The sequence below is a fragment of the Candoia aspera genome, chromosome 5, assembly GCF_035149785.1.
Source record: "Candoia aspera isolate rCanAsp1 chromosome 5, rCanAsp1.hap2, whole genome shotgun sequence".
In the NCBI taxonomy this organism is placed as follows: domain Eukaryota; kingdom Metazoa; phylum Chordata; class Lepidosauria; order Squamata; family Boidae; genus Candoia; species Candoia aspera.
Window position 1 is genome coordinate 10,527,006 of NC_086157.1, and position 13,888 is coordinate 10,540,893.

Sequence of the window (13,888 nt, forward strand, 5' to 3'; positions counted from 1 at the left end):
TTCATACTGGTAGCAGAGTGCCAGAATTTTGATCACGTGACTGCAGGGACGCTGTGACAGTCTTAAGAGTCCAGCCCCATTGTAACTTCGAATGGTCACTAAATGACTGGTCATAAGTTGAAGACTACCTGTATGATATAAAAAATCAGACACACAGCAGCCAGAATGATAAACAACCATCAATGCAACCAGGAGATGAGCTCAGACATACACCCAGGGCCCCAGGGCTGGGCACAAAACCAAGTTTTCAAGGCCCCGCTGAAGGCCAGCAGGGTTGGGGCCAATCTGTCCTCCGGAGGGATGAGGTCCCTGAACAAACGCAGTCTTGAGATCCACAGAAGATACAAGAGAACCAGCATTCTTGGCCTCTTTGCAACATCACAAATAGCAGTGTGCACACGCAGAAGCATGCAAGAACGTCCAGAGCCTCCCCACTGTCTCCTTCTCAGTAGTGAGGTCTGCTAAGGCAAGATTTTGGCAGGCCTATTCCCTTCCTATTACATCGAGGAAGATAGGCTTTATCATGTATTTCCAATACTACAGGATAAGGCTGCGCATGCTTCTCCCCACCCCCACCCCCACCCCCACCCCCACCCCCACGACTTAGTTCCGGTTTTATTCAGCGAAAGCAGAAAGGAAAGGGTGTTGAAGGGAAACGAGGTCTCCTCGAAAGTGCAACGCGCCCGCGTGCAAATCAACCGAGGCTGAGGCCAGGCGGGGGAAGTGCGGGGACAATTGGAAATCTAAACTTCCGGCAACCCCGTGCATGTTTTTTAGGAAGGGCAGATTCTAAATGGAGTTAATCAATCAAATAAGTCATATATAAATGGCAATTTTAAAAAAAAGACTACCCTGCAGGGCTGTTGTAAGCCTTTTTTTTTCTCCCGGACCCCGCGCATGCTTCCTCGTACACCTCTTCCCATTTGAAGCCAGCATCGCTCGTTTCCCGCAGGAGTGCCACTCCGTTTCTGCGCAAGCCCAGCGTCTTCAACCCCAAGGCTTTCCCCGTGGCCCCCTTTCCTTTGCACCGAGAAGGGAGGTGTTGCATCTGGCCCCGACGCGCCCGAGTGCCTCCGGGTTGTTTTATTTGGTATTGTTTCCCTGCATCTGCCCGCGGATCCTGCCAGCCCGCCGAGGCGCGGCCTCTTCAACAAGGCGGGGAAGCCCGAGTTGGCTCAGGGTAGGAATTCCCCTCGGCGGGTGACGCCAGAGCCCTTTGTGGCCCGCGTGCCATTTAAGGCGGGGGCGGCGGAAGCGCTCACGAGCTGAGCGGCGGGCCGGATCCGGCAGATTCCCACGCGGGCTGCGCGTCCTTCGCCGCCGCGATCAGTAAGTGCCCGGTGGCATTTGTGCAACCTCTGAGGCCCGGGAGGGGGGCGCCGGCTGCTAGTCCTGGGGGGTCTCGGTGGTTCCCCAAAGGGGAGAGAAGGTCGCTTCTTCGTTCCAGTGCTTTTTTCTCCTCCCCGCTTTTCCAGCGCAAGCCGAAATATCCTAGATGACATGCAATTTCCGATTGAATTCTAAGCCCTGGCTGTTAAGGAAGAAATGGGCGAAAGCATGAACGGGTCGACCTTTCGGACGATCCTTTGCTCTTCTGGCTGCAACCGACCAGAAGTCCATCCGCTCTGTAAAAGTCATCAGTTTTTTAGTGTACGGAGCAATTGCTGTGAATAATGATAGATGGTAGATAGATATGGCTGGCTTGTCAGATGCAATTCTTTCTCTAGTGGGATTACTGCAACACGCTGTGTCTGGACCTGCCCTTGAAGACTAGTCAGAAACTGCACTTGGTGCAGAATGCAGGGGCCAGCATGCAGATGGGAGGGAGGACATAAGACCCATATTGTGGGCTCTGCATTGGCTTCCAAGCGGTTTCGGAGTACAGTTTAATTGCTGTTTATCTATAAAGCCCTACAGCGGTGTTTCTCAACCTTGGCAACTCTAAGATGGGTGGACTTCAATTCCCAGAATTCCCCAGCCAGCATGGTTGAATGACACTCCAGCCCTACCTATCTATCACCTATCTATCATCTCAGTTGCATTCCAGACCATCTTCTCTGAATTGATTGTTTTCAGCCTGTTTATTCTGCTCTGGGCCCCTTGCACCTGGGAGCTGAGCCCCTCCATAGCTGCCCCAGAACTCTGGAGGTTCCCCCTAGGATCTGGATGCCCTTGGCCCCCACACTCAGGAAAGTTGTTAAAGGTTTATTTTTCCAGAAACCTTTTTGAGATTGATCAGCTTGTGCTTTAATTCTGCTTTTCATTTCCATTTTAATTTAATTTCAGTCAGGTGAATTTGGAGCTTGGCATCTTAATTTGTTATGCTTGTGAGTTGCCTGTGGTTTTTATAACATTGGCAATATTGGCAATAAACAAATAACATACCTCTGCAGCCTGTCCATAACACTGCATATTTGCAAATTCCCGGAGTGTGAATGAGATTCAGCCTTGAAGAGACCTCTTTAGAGAACCACCATGGTAAAAATGATTTCAAGCACAGGGATTCTGCTGTGAAATTTGACAAGTTTGCCTTTTCTTAATGCCTGGGAACTTCCATTTTTTTAGTGTGATAATTTTTTTCTAGGCCTTCTTTAAACACAGTTGTGTTCTTTTGGTTTGTCAACAACTATATTGATTTTGTTTCTGACATCATGTGGATCTTACTTTCCTTGCAGAATTGAGTAGATTACTAGATCTTGGGCTGTAAAGCTGCAGATGATCACTAGTTGGTACCCAAGAGGCACCAAAAAGCATTGACTCTCTGCTGCCATCTTGTGGTCACTGACTAGATCCAGTTGCCTAAAACAAGAATGATTTTTCTTATTCCCCATTAAGGCCAATGTGTTAGGTGTTCACTGACCAAAATAAAAAGGCTTGACTTGATGTCAATATCTTGGACTTCAGATGCATTGGACTGCAGCTTCCATCATCCCCACTAGGGTAGTCAGCTAATGGCTAGATCAATAGGGGTGATGAGTGTCATGATTTCATATATCCAAGTTGCAACGTTTTTGAAAAGTCTGGAATCAAGACAATAGTGCCCAGTTCAACCACCCATTCCAGTTCTGCCATATTTCTGCATACGTATTTGTTTTATCTCATTTTCACTTCTGATCAAACAGGTTTTGCGTATTTCTCACATGGATTAAACATTGAAGAACTGGGGCACGTACGCACACGTACCTACGAATAAGGAGCACTTCCTCAACTTGCCTTTGACACTTCCTAAAAATAATTGTTTTTCTACTGTAGAATCTTTAAGCCAAGAGTTCGTAATCTGCTTCTGTGTTTTTCTGCAACTGTCACCAAGTGAACTTGAACTTCCGGGGTTGACTTTCGCATTCAGATAATTTTTGGTAAGCGCTAGCTTTACCCATTCAACTGTGAACTGCTCTGGGTAGCTCACAGAGCTTTGGGGAAAAGGCAGGATATAAATCAAATCAATATAAAAGCCTCCACTGTTCTTAAAGAAGAACTGACATTATCAAGAAGCTTGGGATGGACTGAAGTTATTACACGCATGAATTCAGCTTTGAGATTCAGCATTTTCAGATGTCTGAATTCTGTAGTTTATTCCTATCACATGGGAATGGACAGCTGGACAAAGAATGTGGACTTTCTTTACCTTAATTACAGCTAAGAGACTTATAGTTCAGCTTTGGAAAGACAAACATATGCACCAACTATTTAGTGGTCTGCAGAATTGATGTCATTGGCAATTTACTAACTGATAACTTATCAATAGAGATTAGCTATGGATGATTATATTGAACTATGGCTTCCATTCGTTAAAATGTTTTCTGTACAGCCTTCTGAACGTATTTATGTGTTTGTGACTATATGCCCTGTATGTTGGTTGGTTGGTTTTTTTCTTTTACAATTTTGTTTCATTTTACCAGACAATTTAGTGGTTTGCGTTCAGGGATTGAATTGTTTTTAATCATTTTTGCTTCTGTGCTTTGATCCGGATTGCGTTCTTGAGCTACACGTAGCACATGTCTTTGTTCTACAAAAGAACTAATTCAGCTTTTCACAACTCTCTTTCTTTCTCCAAAGGTTGACCTTTCGAGCCGTCTTCTGAAATATGGGACAGCTTCACAGCTAGGTACAGTGACCACATTTCCCTGGAAAAAATAAAGGACAAACCTGAAAAGGGGGCAGATCCGAAAGAGGTTCACAGGGATTTTAAAAAAAAAATTAATAGTTTATGCTTATAACTCTGCTTTACACAGGAACATTCAAGAGCAAAACCAAGGCAATAAAGAATTAAATAAATCTAAAGGACAGCTTTCTAAAATAAAGGTCACTGTACATCTAGGCCGCCAATCCGGAAGATGGCCAAGGCAGTCTTGATAGATCTGTGGCACTTAGGAACAAAGGCTTGGAACGACGGGGTCCAGGAATTGATTACTGGTGTATTAGAAACCACAGTGAAGGAAGACTCCTCCCAGAGCCCGTTTGTGTATCTCACGTGCCTCCGGACCCACAGCTACGAAAGGAATGGCGAAGATCTGCTTCAGAAAGCCTTAAAACGTTTCCATTGCCCCGAGAAAGGGCTGGAGGTGGTGAGTGCTGAAAGTTTTGGTGCTGCTTTATACACCATTAAGCAGAAGCTGGACGAAAAGGATGTGGAGGCCATTACCATTGTGCTGTCGTCGCAAAGAAAATCCTTAATGAGAAAGTATATTGACCAGCTGTTTACTAGCCTTTACCAATTTGAGTTTATAGATCTACGGATGAAATCTGAAGAAGGACTCTTGAAGAAATCCTTAGGGCCACAGAGTGAAGTAGGACCTCTCGTAGATCCTGATGCGGAAAGGATCCAGGAGGAAATAAAGCAGTTTTTGGAAAGTCTTCCCAGTCTGAAAGGGAACCCCACTATCCTCAAATCTTTACTGATCCCAGGTAACATGGAAATATATTTGTATTCCCCCTGTATCTCTCTCTCTCTCTCTCTGGTATTAAGGGTCGGTCTGTCAGCATAGAAAAAATAGTGTTTTTCTCTTGAAAAGAGAACAGAGCATCCAGTATCATGCTTTGGAACAAGAAAAATAAACCAACCCACAGTGTTGATATCTTTTGCCAGCAATTGATAAGATGTAATAGTTTTTAAAAGCTTGTTTTGTTGGAAGGAGGACATACCTATTTATGTCTATGTCCGTTTGGATTATTTGAAACCATCTGCTTTCCTCTTCGTGTTATTCAGTAAGAAAAACTCAGTTGTATATAGGTTGTAAAGTACCCTAGTAATCTGGCTTACTTCACATTTGGAGCCGTTAGGATGAACTGTTAGCATATTTTAAAAATTGCTTGCAATATACAAACAAAAATGAAAAGTATTAACCAAATAAGAATAATAAGCAAATAAAACGCATGAGCACAAGTGGGCAGAGGTTAAAAAAAAAGAACGTAGCAAAAGAAAAAATAAATATTGAACTAGATGTACGTAAAACAAAAAACTCTATTCTTAAACCGCCAGCTAATCCCTTCCCACGCTGAGAAATATTGATCAGACGTTCCATAGCGTTGATAGTAAACTAGTTTATTTGTAGAAAGGGGACAACTAACTTCAATCCACAATTTCAAATCAGATGCGGCAGAGGTTTCACTAAACTTTTTAGCTACAGACCGTTCACAATAAATCCAGAAGTCTTCCTACTTCAGTGGATTCCAAATGTTCTATATAATTCTCTTGAATTCAACTATATTATCATGTCTTTAGGCCGTAAATCTCTTTACAAGACCATACTGATAACTTAACATTGAACAACTTGATATTAATTAATATTAAACCAAAACAGTGCAACTGTAGAACAAGCCCAAATCATATGGGTCTGATGCTTGAATGTCAGAAATATTATGCTTCTAACATTCAAAGGTTTAAAAATCTAACTCTTGCTACTCCTTGGGGGGTGTCTTTTGTTGAAATTTGTTGAATTAACTGCATTTTAAGATCACAGGACACAAATTTAACATTATTTAAAACTTTAGACCAGTGTTTCTCAACCTTGGCAACTTCAAACTGTGTGGACCCCATGCTGGCTGAGGAATTCTGGGAGTTGAAGTCCTCACAGCTTGAAGTTACGAAGGTTGAAAAACACTGCTTTAGACCACTGATTTGCTAATAGGCCTGATATTTCAGCTCTTCATTCCAAGTTTCATGTGGTTTCCCACTACCTGTATAATACTTTTCAAATACACATTAAACTATATTAAATATAGACTTGGGAGCCTCCAGGTAATATCAGTAATTTAGGAGTTTCTGATACTGCTAATGTATCAGATCCAGTATTATTTTAAGCATGTATGAAAAAATAAATAAGAAAATGAGCCAAATGTCATGGATAGTAAACAATTTTTAACATTTTTTTATTCCTTAAGAAAACAACAACTTCTTAATAAACAAAAGGGTAATTTTTAAACTGGAGTCTCTTTGCTGGAATTTTTAATCAGATTGAGTTACAGGTAGTCCTCAACTTACAACCACAACTGGGACTGGAACTTCTGTTGCTAAGCAAGTTGGTCGTTAAGTGAGTCACACCTGATTTTATGACCTTTTTTGCCACGGTGATTAAGCAAATAACCGTGGTTGTTAAGTGAATCATGTGGTCATTAAGCAAATCTGGTTTCCCCCATTGACTTTGCTTGTCGGAAGCCAGCTGGGAAGGTCGCAAATGGCAATCGTGTGACCCCAGGACATTGCAACCATCGTAAATACATGCCGGTAGCCGAGTGCCTGAATTTTGATCACGTGACCACAGTGACACTGTGACGGCCATAAATGCAAGGACCTTTTTCCAGTGCTGTCATAACTTTGAACAGTCACTAAATGGTCGTAAGTAGAGGACTACCTGTATCTGTAAGGACGATATTTTTTTTTAAAAAATCGCACTTTGCAAACATAAGAAAACTTATCTGTGAATATGAGTGCTTTTTTTTTTCTTTTGTGTTTTAAAACCCTTTATTAGATCACATTTTCCTGCATGGATTCATGACAAGAACAGGAGGCATCTCGTATATACCAACGCTGAGTTCTTTTAATCTCTTTAGTAGTTCTAAGCGGCGGGACCCACCAGCTGTGGTTAAGGAAAACCTTCGAAGGTTGTCCAGCGCGGTTGGATTCAACCAAGATATGTTTCACAGGATAAAGGTAAGACAGAGTAACTAAGAAAGTACCGTCGGCTCTTCTAAGTAGGCCAGGTCGAAACACAGACCCTGCAGGGCTTCCGGAACAGCAACTTTTAACAGAATCTTAAAAGCTCGTCCCAAACGTCACAGCCCCATTTGAAGGGCAACAGGACCAAGCCAGGGCTAACCTGAGTCGCTTTCTCATGCCTTCTTCCCCAGGGCTGAGCAGCCATTCCGCCTTCTCAAGGCCAGAGCCACGTTCATTTAGATTTGCAGGCAGAGTAGCAGAACTCAGGAACTTGGATTGGGAGCCTGGCTGTCCAAAAGATTTCTAAGGTAGAGCCTGGGGAGTGCAGGGATAATCCCAGTTGTTGGCGATACTACATTGAGATGATTATCCTTACAAAAGGTACGATAAAGCAGGAGGCTCATCAGTGTTTCAGTAGTGTTTGAGCTACAAAGCCGCCTGTCGCTCTAGGTGGTGTTTCCAAAGACTGCCGAAGGGAGAATCTTAAATGCTCTGCAATACTTAGGAAGAGGGAGTTTCTCAAGCCCTCTGCCTCCCACATGACAACGATGTTTTTGGGAGTGACCAGAAGATGGACCCCACATTCTACATGGGGGCACCGCCCCCAAAAGCAGTACTGTGAAATCTGTCACTACGACGGACGTCAGACGCAACAGATGAAACTCCCAATACATTTGCATCACTTTATGCCATTTCCATAAAGAAGCCATTACACAAATGGCATAATGTGCATCATGATACCTCTGCACAAATTATCAAAATTAATGATGGAAATGACACACTTTGCATCATCTTCCTAATGACATTGCCATAGATGGCATTTTATCCAATTGAGGATAATGGATACCCCCTCCCCCCGACTGGTCCATTAAATCAAGGTTTCACTGTAATGTAGATTACACTGAATTTGGAATGGCTCTGGGATCATTGGTTTAAGCCATCCTAAAGGGAATGTTTGGAAGAAAAGTGCGGTCCTAATCCAGTTTTTATATGGCCCTGGTTGTTTGGTTGTCAACAGGTCAACCATGCCAATGACGTTTGGGTGATGGGAAAGCCCCAACCAGATAGCTATGATGGAATCGTAACCAATCAAAGAGGAACGACCATTGCGGCTCCTGGAGCAGACTGCATTCCTGTGCTATTTGCGGACCCGGTCAAAAAAGTGTGCGGGGCTGCTCATTCAGGTAATCAAAGTCCTGTGGCTTTGTAGACATCAAGGGATGCATCGGACACATGTATGGTGCACCTCTCCATACATTTCCTATTTAGGCACGCTATTAGTCCCCTCGCTACTTCATGCAGAGTTCTTTGTCCTGCATCTTCACCAGAACCTTTTTTTTTCAGTGAACTCTCTCCCTTGTTATTTGCTGGACTGAAGCCATTTTTTTTCAGGGATTATGCTAATGCGTCAGTGGTTTGACGCAAGGGAAGTATTTCAGAATCCCAGCGACTTGGGTGAAACTTTACAATGAAGTTCTGTTCATTTTCTAGATGCCTTAAAATCATTGCCACCCTTTTGGGAAACACAGGGCACATTTGTTAGGCAGAAGGGAATTTGACAAAGTAAAATAACACATTTACTTCAGAAATGCATAGAAGCTTGCTTGCTCCTTCAAAGCTGTGCTGACTTCAGCAACGCAGATAATTGTGGCTAGCAAAAAATACCTTGTATAACTGCTGTTGCTCTACCCCTTAGTTACAACTTGTTCTGTTGCTAGGGAGTGAAGATTGATTGTGCGTTAACCACTGCAGTGTTTTGTCATTACTTCCTGGTTCTTTGTTTAAGGAAGTCAGTGGATACTATCTTTCATTCCCCTAATCTTGAAAGGTTTATTCACCTTGAGCTATTTAAAATAGGTCACTGACAGAGTGACCCTGTTTTTGTTACTTTATTTCTCTTTAAAAAAGCATTAATGGTTTTAAACCTGTGAAGATGGTAAACCTAAGAGATGATCATAAGAAATGTTGGCTGATTCTTCTTTGCACAGGACACCACAGAAACGTTCTTTGGAACCCAGGGCAGTGAGACCGTCCAGTCACTCATTCCATACCATGAGTTAGAGGAGGGTGGGGGCCTCTGGTTCAACCACACTTCCCAGCATCCACAGTCTTGGGGTATTGTTGGACTGCAGTTCCCATTACCCTGGTCAACGGAACAAGGAGATAATGAACGTCATGATCCATCAATAGCTGGTCAACAGAAGATGCTTGTGGCTCTTCTAGAAGTTGAATTTGAAGCTCTGCTGGCTGCGACTGCTGGATATGGTAGTTCCGTGGTATCAGGAGGGCCACAGTTCCCCCAGCACTGCCACTTTAAAAGCACTTGGCAACCAAGATTTTCATCACTTTTAGGTCCCCTCTCCTCCTGCTGTGGTGAAATAAGTGACTAGGTTCTTTCCCTTTCCATGGTCCCCTTGGTGGAGTGGGAAGGAGGAACATCCTGACTGAACATTCACAATGGCCCACAAGCCAGCCCAAACTGGCAGCCCCTTCAATTTAGTGCTCAACATTTTCCATACTGAGTTTGACTTGCAACAACTGCAGTCTTTGGATTTGGAAAGGGTATGCTGTGGCCACCTTATTAGCCTGCACGGCCCCTGTTTGGATTGGCAACTGCTAGCTCAGATCCCAAGAGTGTGCAGGATGAGGTATTTGCTCTACTGTGCCCTACTTTGCATTTAAGCTGCCTTTCAGAGACAGAACCATATTATGCTGCTATTCTTGTAGGGCCCTGCTCAAATTCCTTCCAACCCCATTTTGTTTTCTCCCCTAAATCAGAAATGGAGCTCAGGACTTACTACTTAGAAGGAAAGGTGCATCTGGTTCAAAGTGGCTCAGCTTTTTGCTGCTCCGTTTTAGCATTTGCACGGGGCTGAGAAAAAGAAAAAAAAAGCAAGCTCCAGAGTGAGAACTTGGAGAGTTAAGGTGGGCACTTCTCCTGAGTACTGTGCTCTTGGCTTTTAGGAGAACTCATGTTCTGTTGTCACATTTCTGCTGTCCCGTGTGGTTTGGACGATTGGCCTGCTAAACTGCTACGCTGCTTTGCACAATAAGGGAAATGGAAACAGGAGAGAGCTGGGGAAAAGTTTTGCAAAGGCTGAGGAGTAACTGAGTCAATTGGAGCTCTGCTGCTGTAGAGAGTAGAGGAGGCACCCTTGACAGAAATGTGCAAGAGCTGTGACCTAGCCGAAGAGGACTGAAACACTCTTTAAGTCCTGGGAAACAAGGTAATGTTCAGAAGTGGCTCAGGCAGACACCTTCCTGATCACTGGAGTGCAGGAATGGGGAAGAGGTCCAGCACAATCAGACTTGCAAGATTCGGTTATGATAGCCATCCTCAATGAAGTTGTCATGAGCACTGATGGTGAGCAGGAGGGGGCCCCGATCCAGGGGGAAAACGCATGCGTAGTTTAGAGGCTTTGAACTGTCCTTCAAAGAAACTCAGAGCAGACCCACCTTGAGTTTTGGGTTTATCTGTGTGGGTTTCCCACCCTCCTTCAGTTTGGCAGGGTTTTCTATCCACTAGAGCATTCAATAAACACTAGAGACCAACTCACTGTCTCGGTGTGGTATTTAAGCTTTAAGTTAGGACAGAAGTATAGTTCTAGTCTTCCTATGGAGTTGATTTTCTGGTCTGGTCCACCTTGTGGGGCTGGCAGCTGCCCTGCTCTCCCCCTCTCTGAACATCATCAAGACAGCTCTGGTCCAGAAGAAAGGTTATATAAATATATATAATATTTGTAACGTGTTTTTATTTTTATGGGATTTTAATGTTTATTGTTATTGTATTAATTTTTATTGTAAGCCGCCCAGAGTCCCTCTTTTGGGAGAGATGGGCAGTAACAAAATTTGTATAATAAATAAATAAAAGTAAATAAAATATATGATGATGAAGTTACCTCGTTGGGTAATGAAATGTCTGCAAGCAAACAATCAAGCTCAGAGAGCACCCAGGACTCCACAAAAGAAAGGGGTTTCTGCTTCTCCTTCCTGGGTAGAGAGGATATATGTGCCACCAGCTACTCTCTGTGCTTTTCTAGTTACATTAACCACCAGGAGTCACTGAAGAGACCAGAACCGAGATAGGTGTCCAGGTGGAATGGCCACCGGTTTCAGTTCTGCAGTCTTCTGCTGGCTGTTATCAACTCTTTGACCCTGGAGGATCTCTTCCTTGAGACTTTCTCTCTTGATTGCTCATCTGGCCTTAAGTCCTAGGTTCACATAGGGGCTCCTTCTGACACTGAGATGTTTGGCTGGGACAAACCCAACCAAGGACAGATAGGACATCAACCACTTCGGTCTTGCATCTTGGCTTTTGTGCCAAGTTAGGCTCATTCTATGGAAGCTCACCTAATTTGAATGTAGGATTTGCAGTGTTGTTTTTTTATCCTTTTGTATTTAAATCCTAAAAGTGCAAGATACATTTTTTTCCTGCTTTTCAGGTTGGCAAGGCACATTACTAGGGGTTTCTATGGCTGTAGTAAACGCTATGGTAACAGAATACGGTTGTGACGTGAAAGATATCCTCATAGTTCTTGGACCATCTGTTGGGCCCTGTTGCTTTAAGTTACCGCAAGAATCAGCAAAGGAGTTTTACAAGATTGATCCAAAATGCGTAAGATGTTTTGAATCACCCAGTCCTTACGTTGATATTCGAAGAGCAACACGGTAAGCTTGGCTTCCTGGACACTTAGTCATAGTGTTATAAAATAAGATTTCCAAACTGAAGAATGGAATCCTCTTTTGGAGCATATGGAGAAGGTTAAGCCAATGAAATACTAATTCATGGTTCCTCACTTGATGGTAGATGGTCTACCATCTAGATGGTCTGGCAGATGGTCTAAGATCCTCGAGAGTCTGCTTGCTGGTGGCCCCATGTTTATGGAACTTCCTTCTTAGGCAGACATGAACTCTTTCAATCCATTTTTATCCATTTCTTAAATTAATGCTTGAATCCTTTATGTGTGTCTGCCCCATTTATGTTTTTCTCTGCTTGTTTTTATATTTAAGTTGGTTTATTCTGCTGCCATAATGTAAATTTAGATGCCTCAGATATTTAAGAGGTTAGGAATTTGGGGCCTTCGATAATAACCTCCTTGAAAGTGTTGCCCCGAATTTTCAGTATTAAGGATAAATACAAACAAGAAATCAAACAATTCTTGTAGGAAAGGTTTTCTTAACCCCTTGTCCCAGTTGGGAGATCACTGATGCTGCCTATGTTGTCATAATTTTGGTGCCAAGTGAAGACCATTTTTTCCATGTTTTAGATCCGTGTTTTTCAAACTTGGCAACTTTAAGATGTGTGGACTTCAGTGCTGGCTGGGGAATTCCGGGAGTTGAAGTCCACACATCTTAAAGTTGCCAAGTTTGAAAAACACTGTTTTAGATGGATATATAGACAGGTTGTATTTCCTATCTTATTTTATTTTAATTTTTAATCTTTATTCTTTTGCACGCTACCCAGAGTTGCTTCAGCAATTGAGGTAGTTAATACGTTAAATAAAAGCTTGAATTTGTAAATAAAATTGAATTTGTAAATAGTATTTTTACAAATTCAATTTTACTGCTGATTTTCTTACGGGGATTTTATGTTGCATCAATGGCCATTATTACTGTTGCATCTGATTTTGATTTTGACAAATGTTCTGGTTTTTTTGTCTTTTAAATGCTCTTTGACTTTGTCATCCCTTTTTTTTATTTTACTGATCTCTGCATCGCCTAGAAAACTGCCACGTCGGGGCAGCCTAGAACCCAATAAATAAAAAAATTATAGTGCCTTATCACCCCCCTGGGTGTAATGTATAAACAGGCATGAGCAGTAGTACTGCTGATTTCCAGTTTTGTAGAAATACGCTTTGGGCAATGCTCCTAGCTGTGGTGTTGAGACTAATAATTTATGTTTTTGTGGCGACTAAAACAGTATTTCCTCTCCTCCCCCCACCCCTGCAACAGAGTTCTCCTAGAAGCTGGAGGGATTCTACCGACGAACATTCAGGATGACTCCATAACAGACCCAAATCAAAACCTCACCCTTTGCACATCATGTTTTCCTGAAAAGTTCTATTCTCATGTTCGAGATGGAGAAAACTTTGGAACCCAGATTGGCTTCATCTCTATTAAAAACTGAGGGTACTGTGCATCCTAAACAGTGGGAATTATTGACGAAGGCTGATAGACTTTCCTTATTAGTGGGGTAGTTCCTACCAACAGTTACAATTTCCAGCCAAATGCTTCTTTTGAATCTTGTGCCCCATAACTCAATGAGGATTTATTTTGTGGGATACACCATGCAGAAAGTGAGCAGTCTCGCTACAGAGGGCGATTATCTTAAAGGTGCCAGAATGTTTTGTGATCATGATCCTACGTGCACAGGTTGGGCTGCGGAGTTGATCTCCTGGCATAAAACCTTCCCCGCATCTACTGGCTCTATTATACAGGTGGTCCTCAGTTAACGACCACTCATTCAGCAACTGCTCAGAGTTGTGATGGTGCTGGACAAGTGGTGCTTACGACTGGTCCCCAGAGTTCTGGCCACCACAGCATCCCATGGTCACCATTTGCGACCTTGGCCAGCTTCCAACAAGCAAAGTCAATGGGGAAGCCAGCAGGAGGTTGCGAATGGTGACCATATGAGGCCCTTGCTTAACGACACACAGTGATTCCTTAACGACAGCAACCAGGAGTGCTGGAATTGCTGTCGCTAAGTGGTGCGACATCGTGCTTTATCACCAC

General features: G+C 43.1%; 1 protein-coding gene across 2 annotated transcripts; it reads left to right on the forward strand.

Annotated features, from left to right (window-relative positions):
* The first annotated feature begins 4,307 nt into the window (after positions 1–4,307).
* LACC1 (laccase domain containing 1) lies at positions 4,308–13,329 on the forward strand. Of its 2 annotated transcripts, none has more exons than XM_063304300.1 (5): positions 4,308–4,905; positions 6,969–7,150; positions 8,175–8,340; positions 11,599–11,824; positions 13,109–13,329. In XM_063304300.1, exons 1-5 carry the CDS (start codon positions 4,335–4,337, stop codon positions 13,281–13,283), a joined length of 1,320 nt encoding a protein of 439 aa, XP_063160370.1. In that variant the 5' UTR covers positions 4,308–4,334; the 3' UTR covers positions 13,284–13,329. The 2 variants fall into 2 exon arrangements, with proteins under 2 accessions (XP_063160370.1, XP_063160371.1); XM_063304301.1 differs by having other exon boundaries at positions 4,826–4,905; positions 7,051–7,150.
* Positions 13,330–13,888: the final 559 nt, after the last annotated feature.

Coding starts and splice junctions, on each gene's coding strand:
- LACC1 (XM_063304300.1), top strand. CDS start 4,335: ATGGCCAAGGCAGTCTTGATAGATCTGTGGCACTTAGGAACAAAGGCT. Junction 4,906..6,968: donor CAAATCTTTACTGATCCCAG/GTAACATGGAAA, acceptor ACCCTTTATTAG/ATCACATTTTCCTGCATGGA. Junction 8,341..11,598: donor GTGCGGGGCTGCTCATTCAG/GTAATCAAAGTC, acceptor CCTGCTTTTCAG/GTTGGCAAGGCACATTACTA.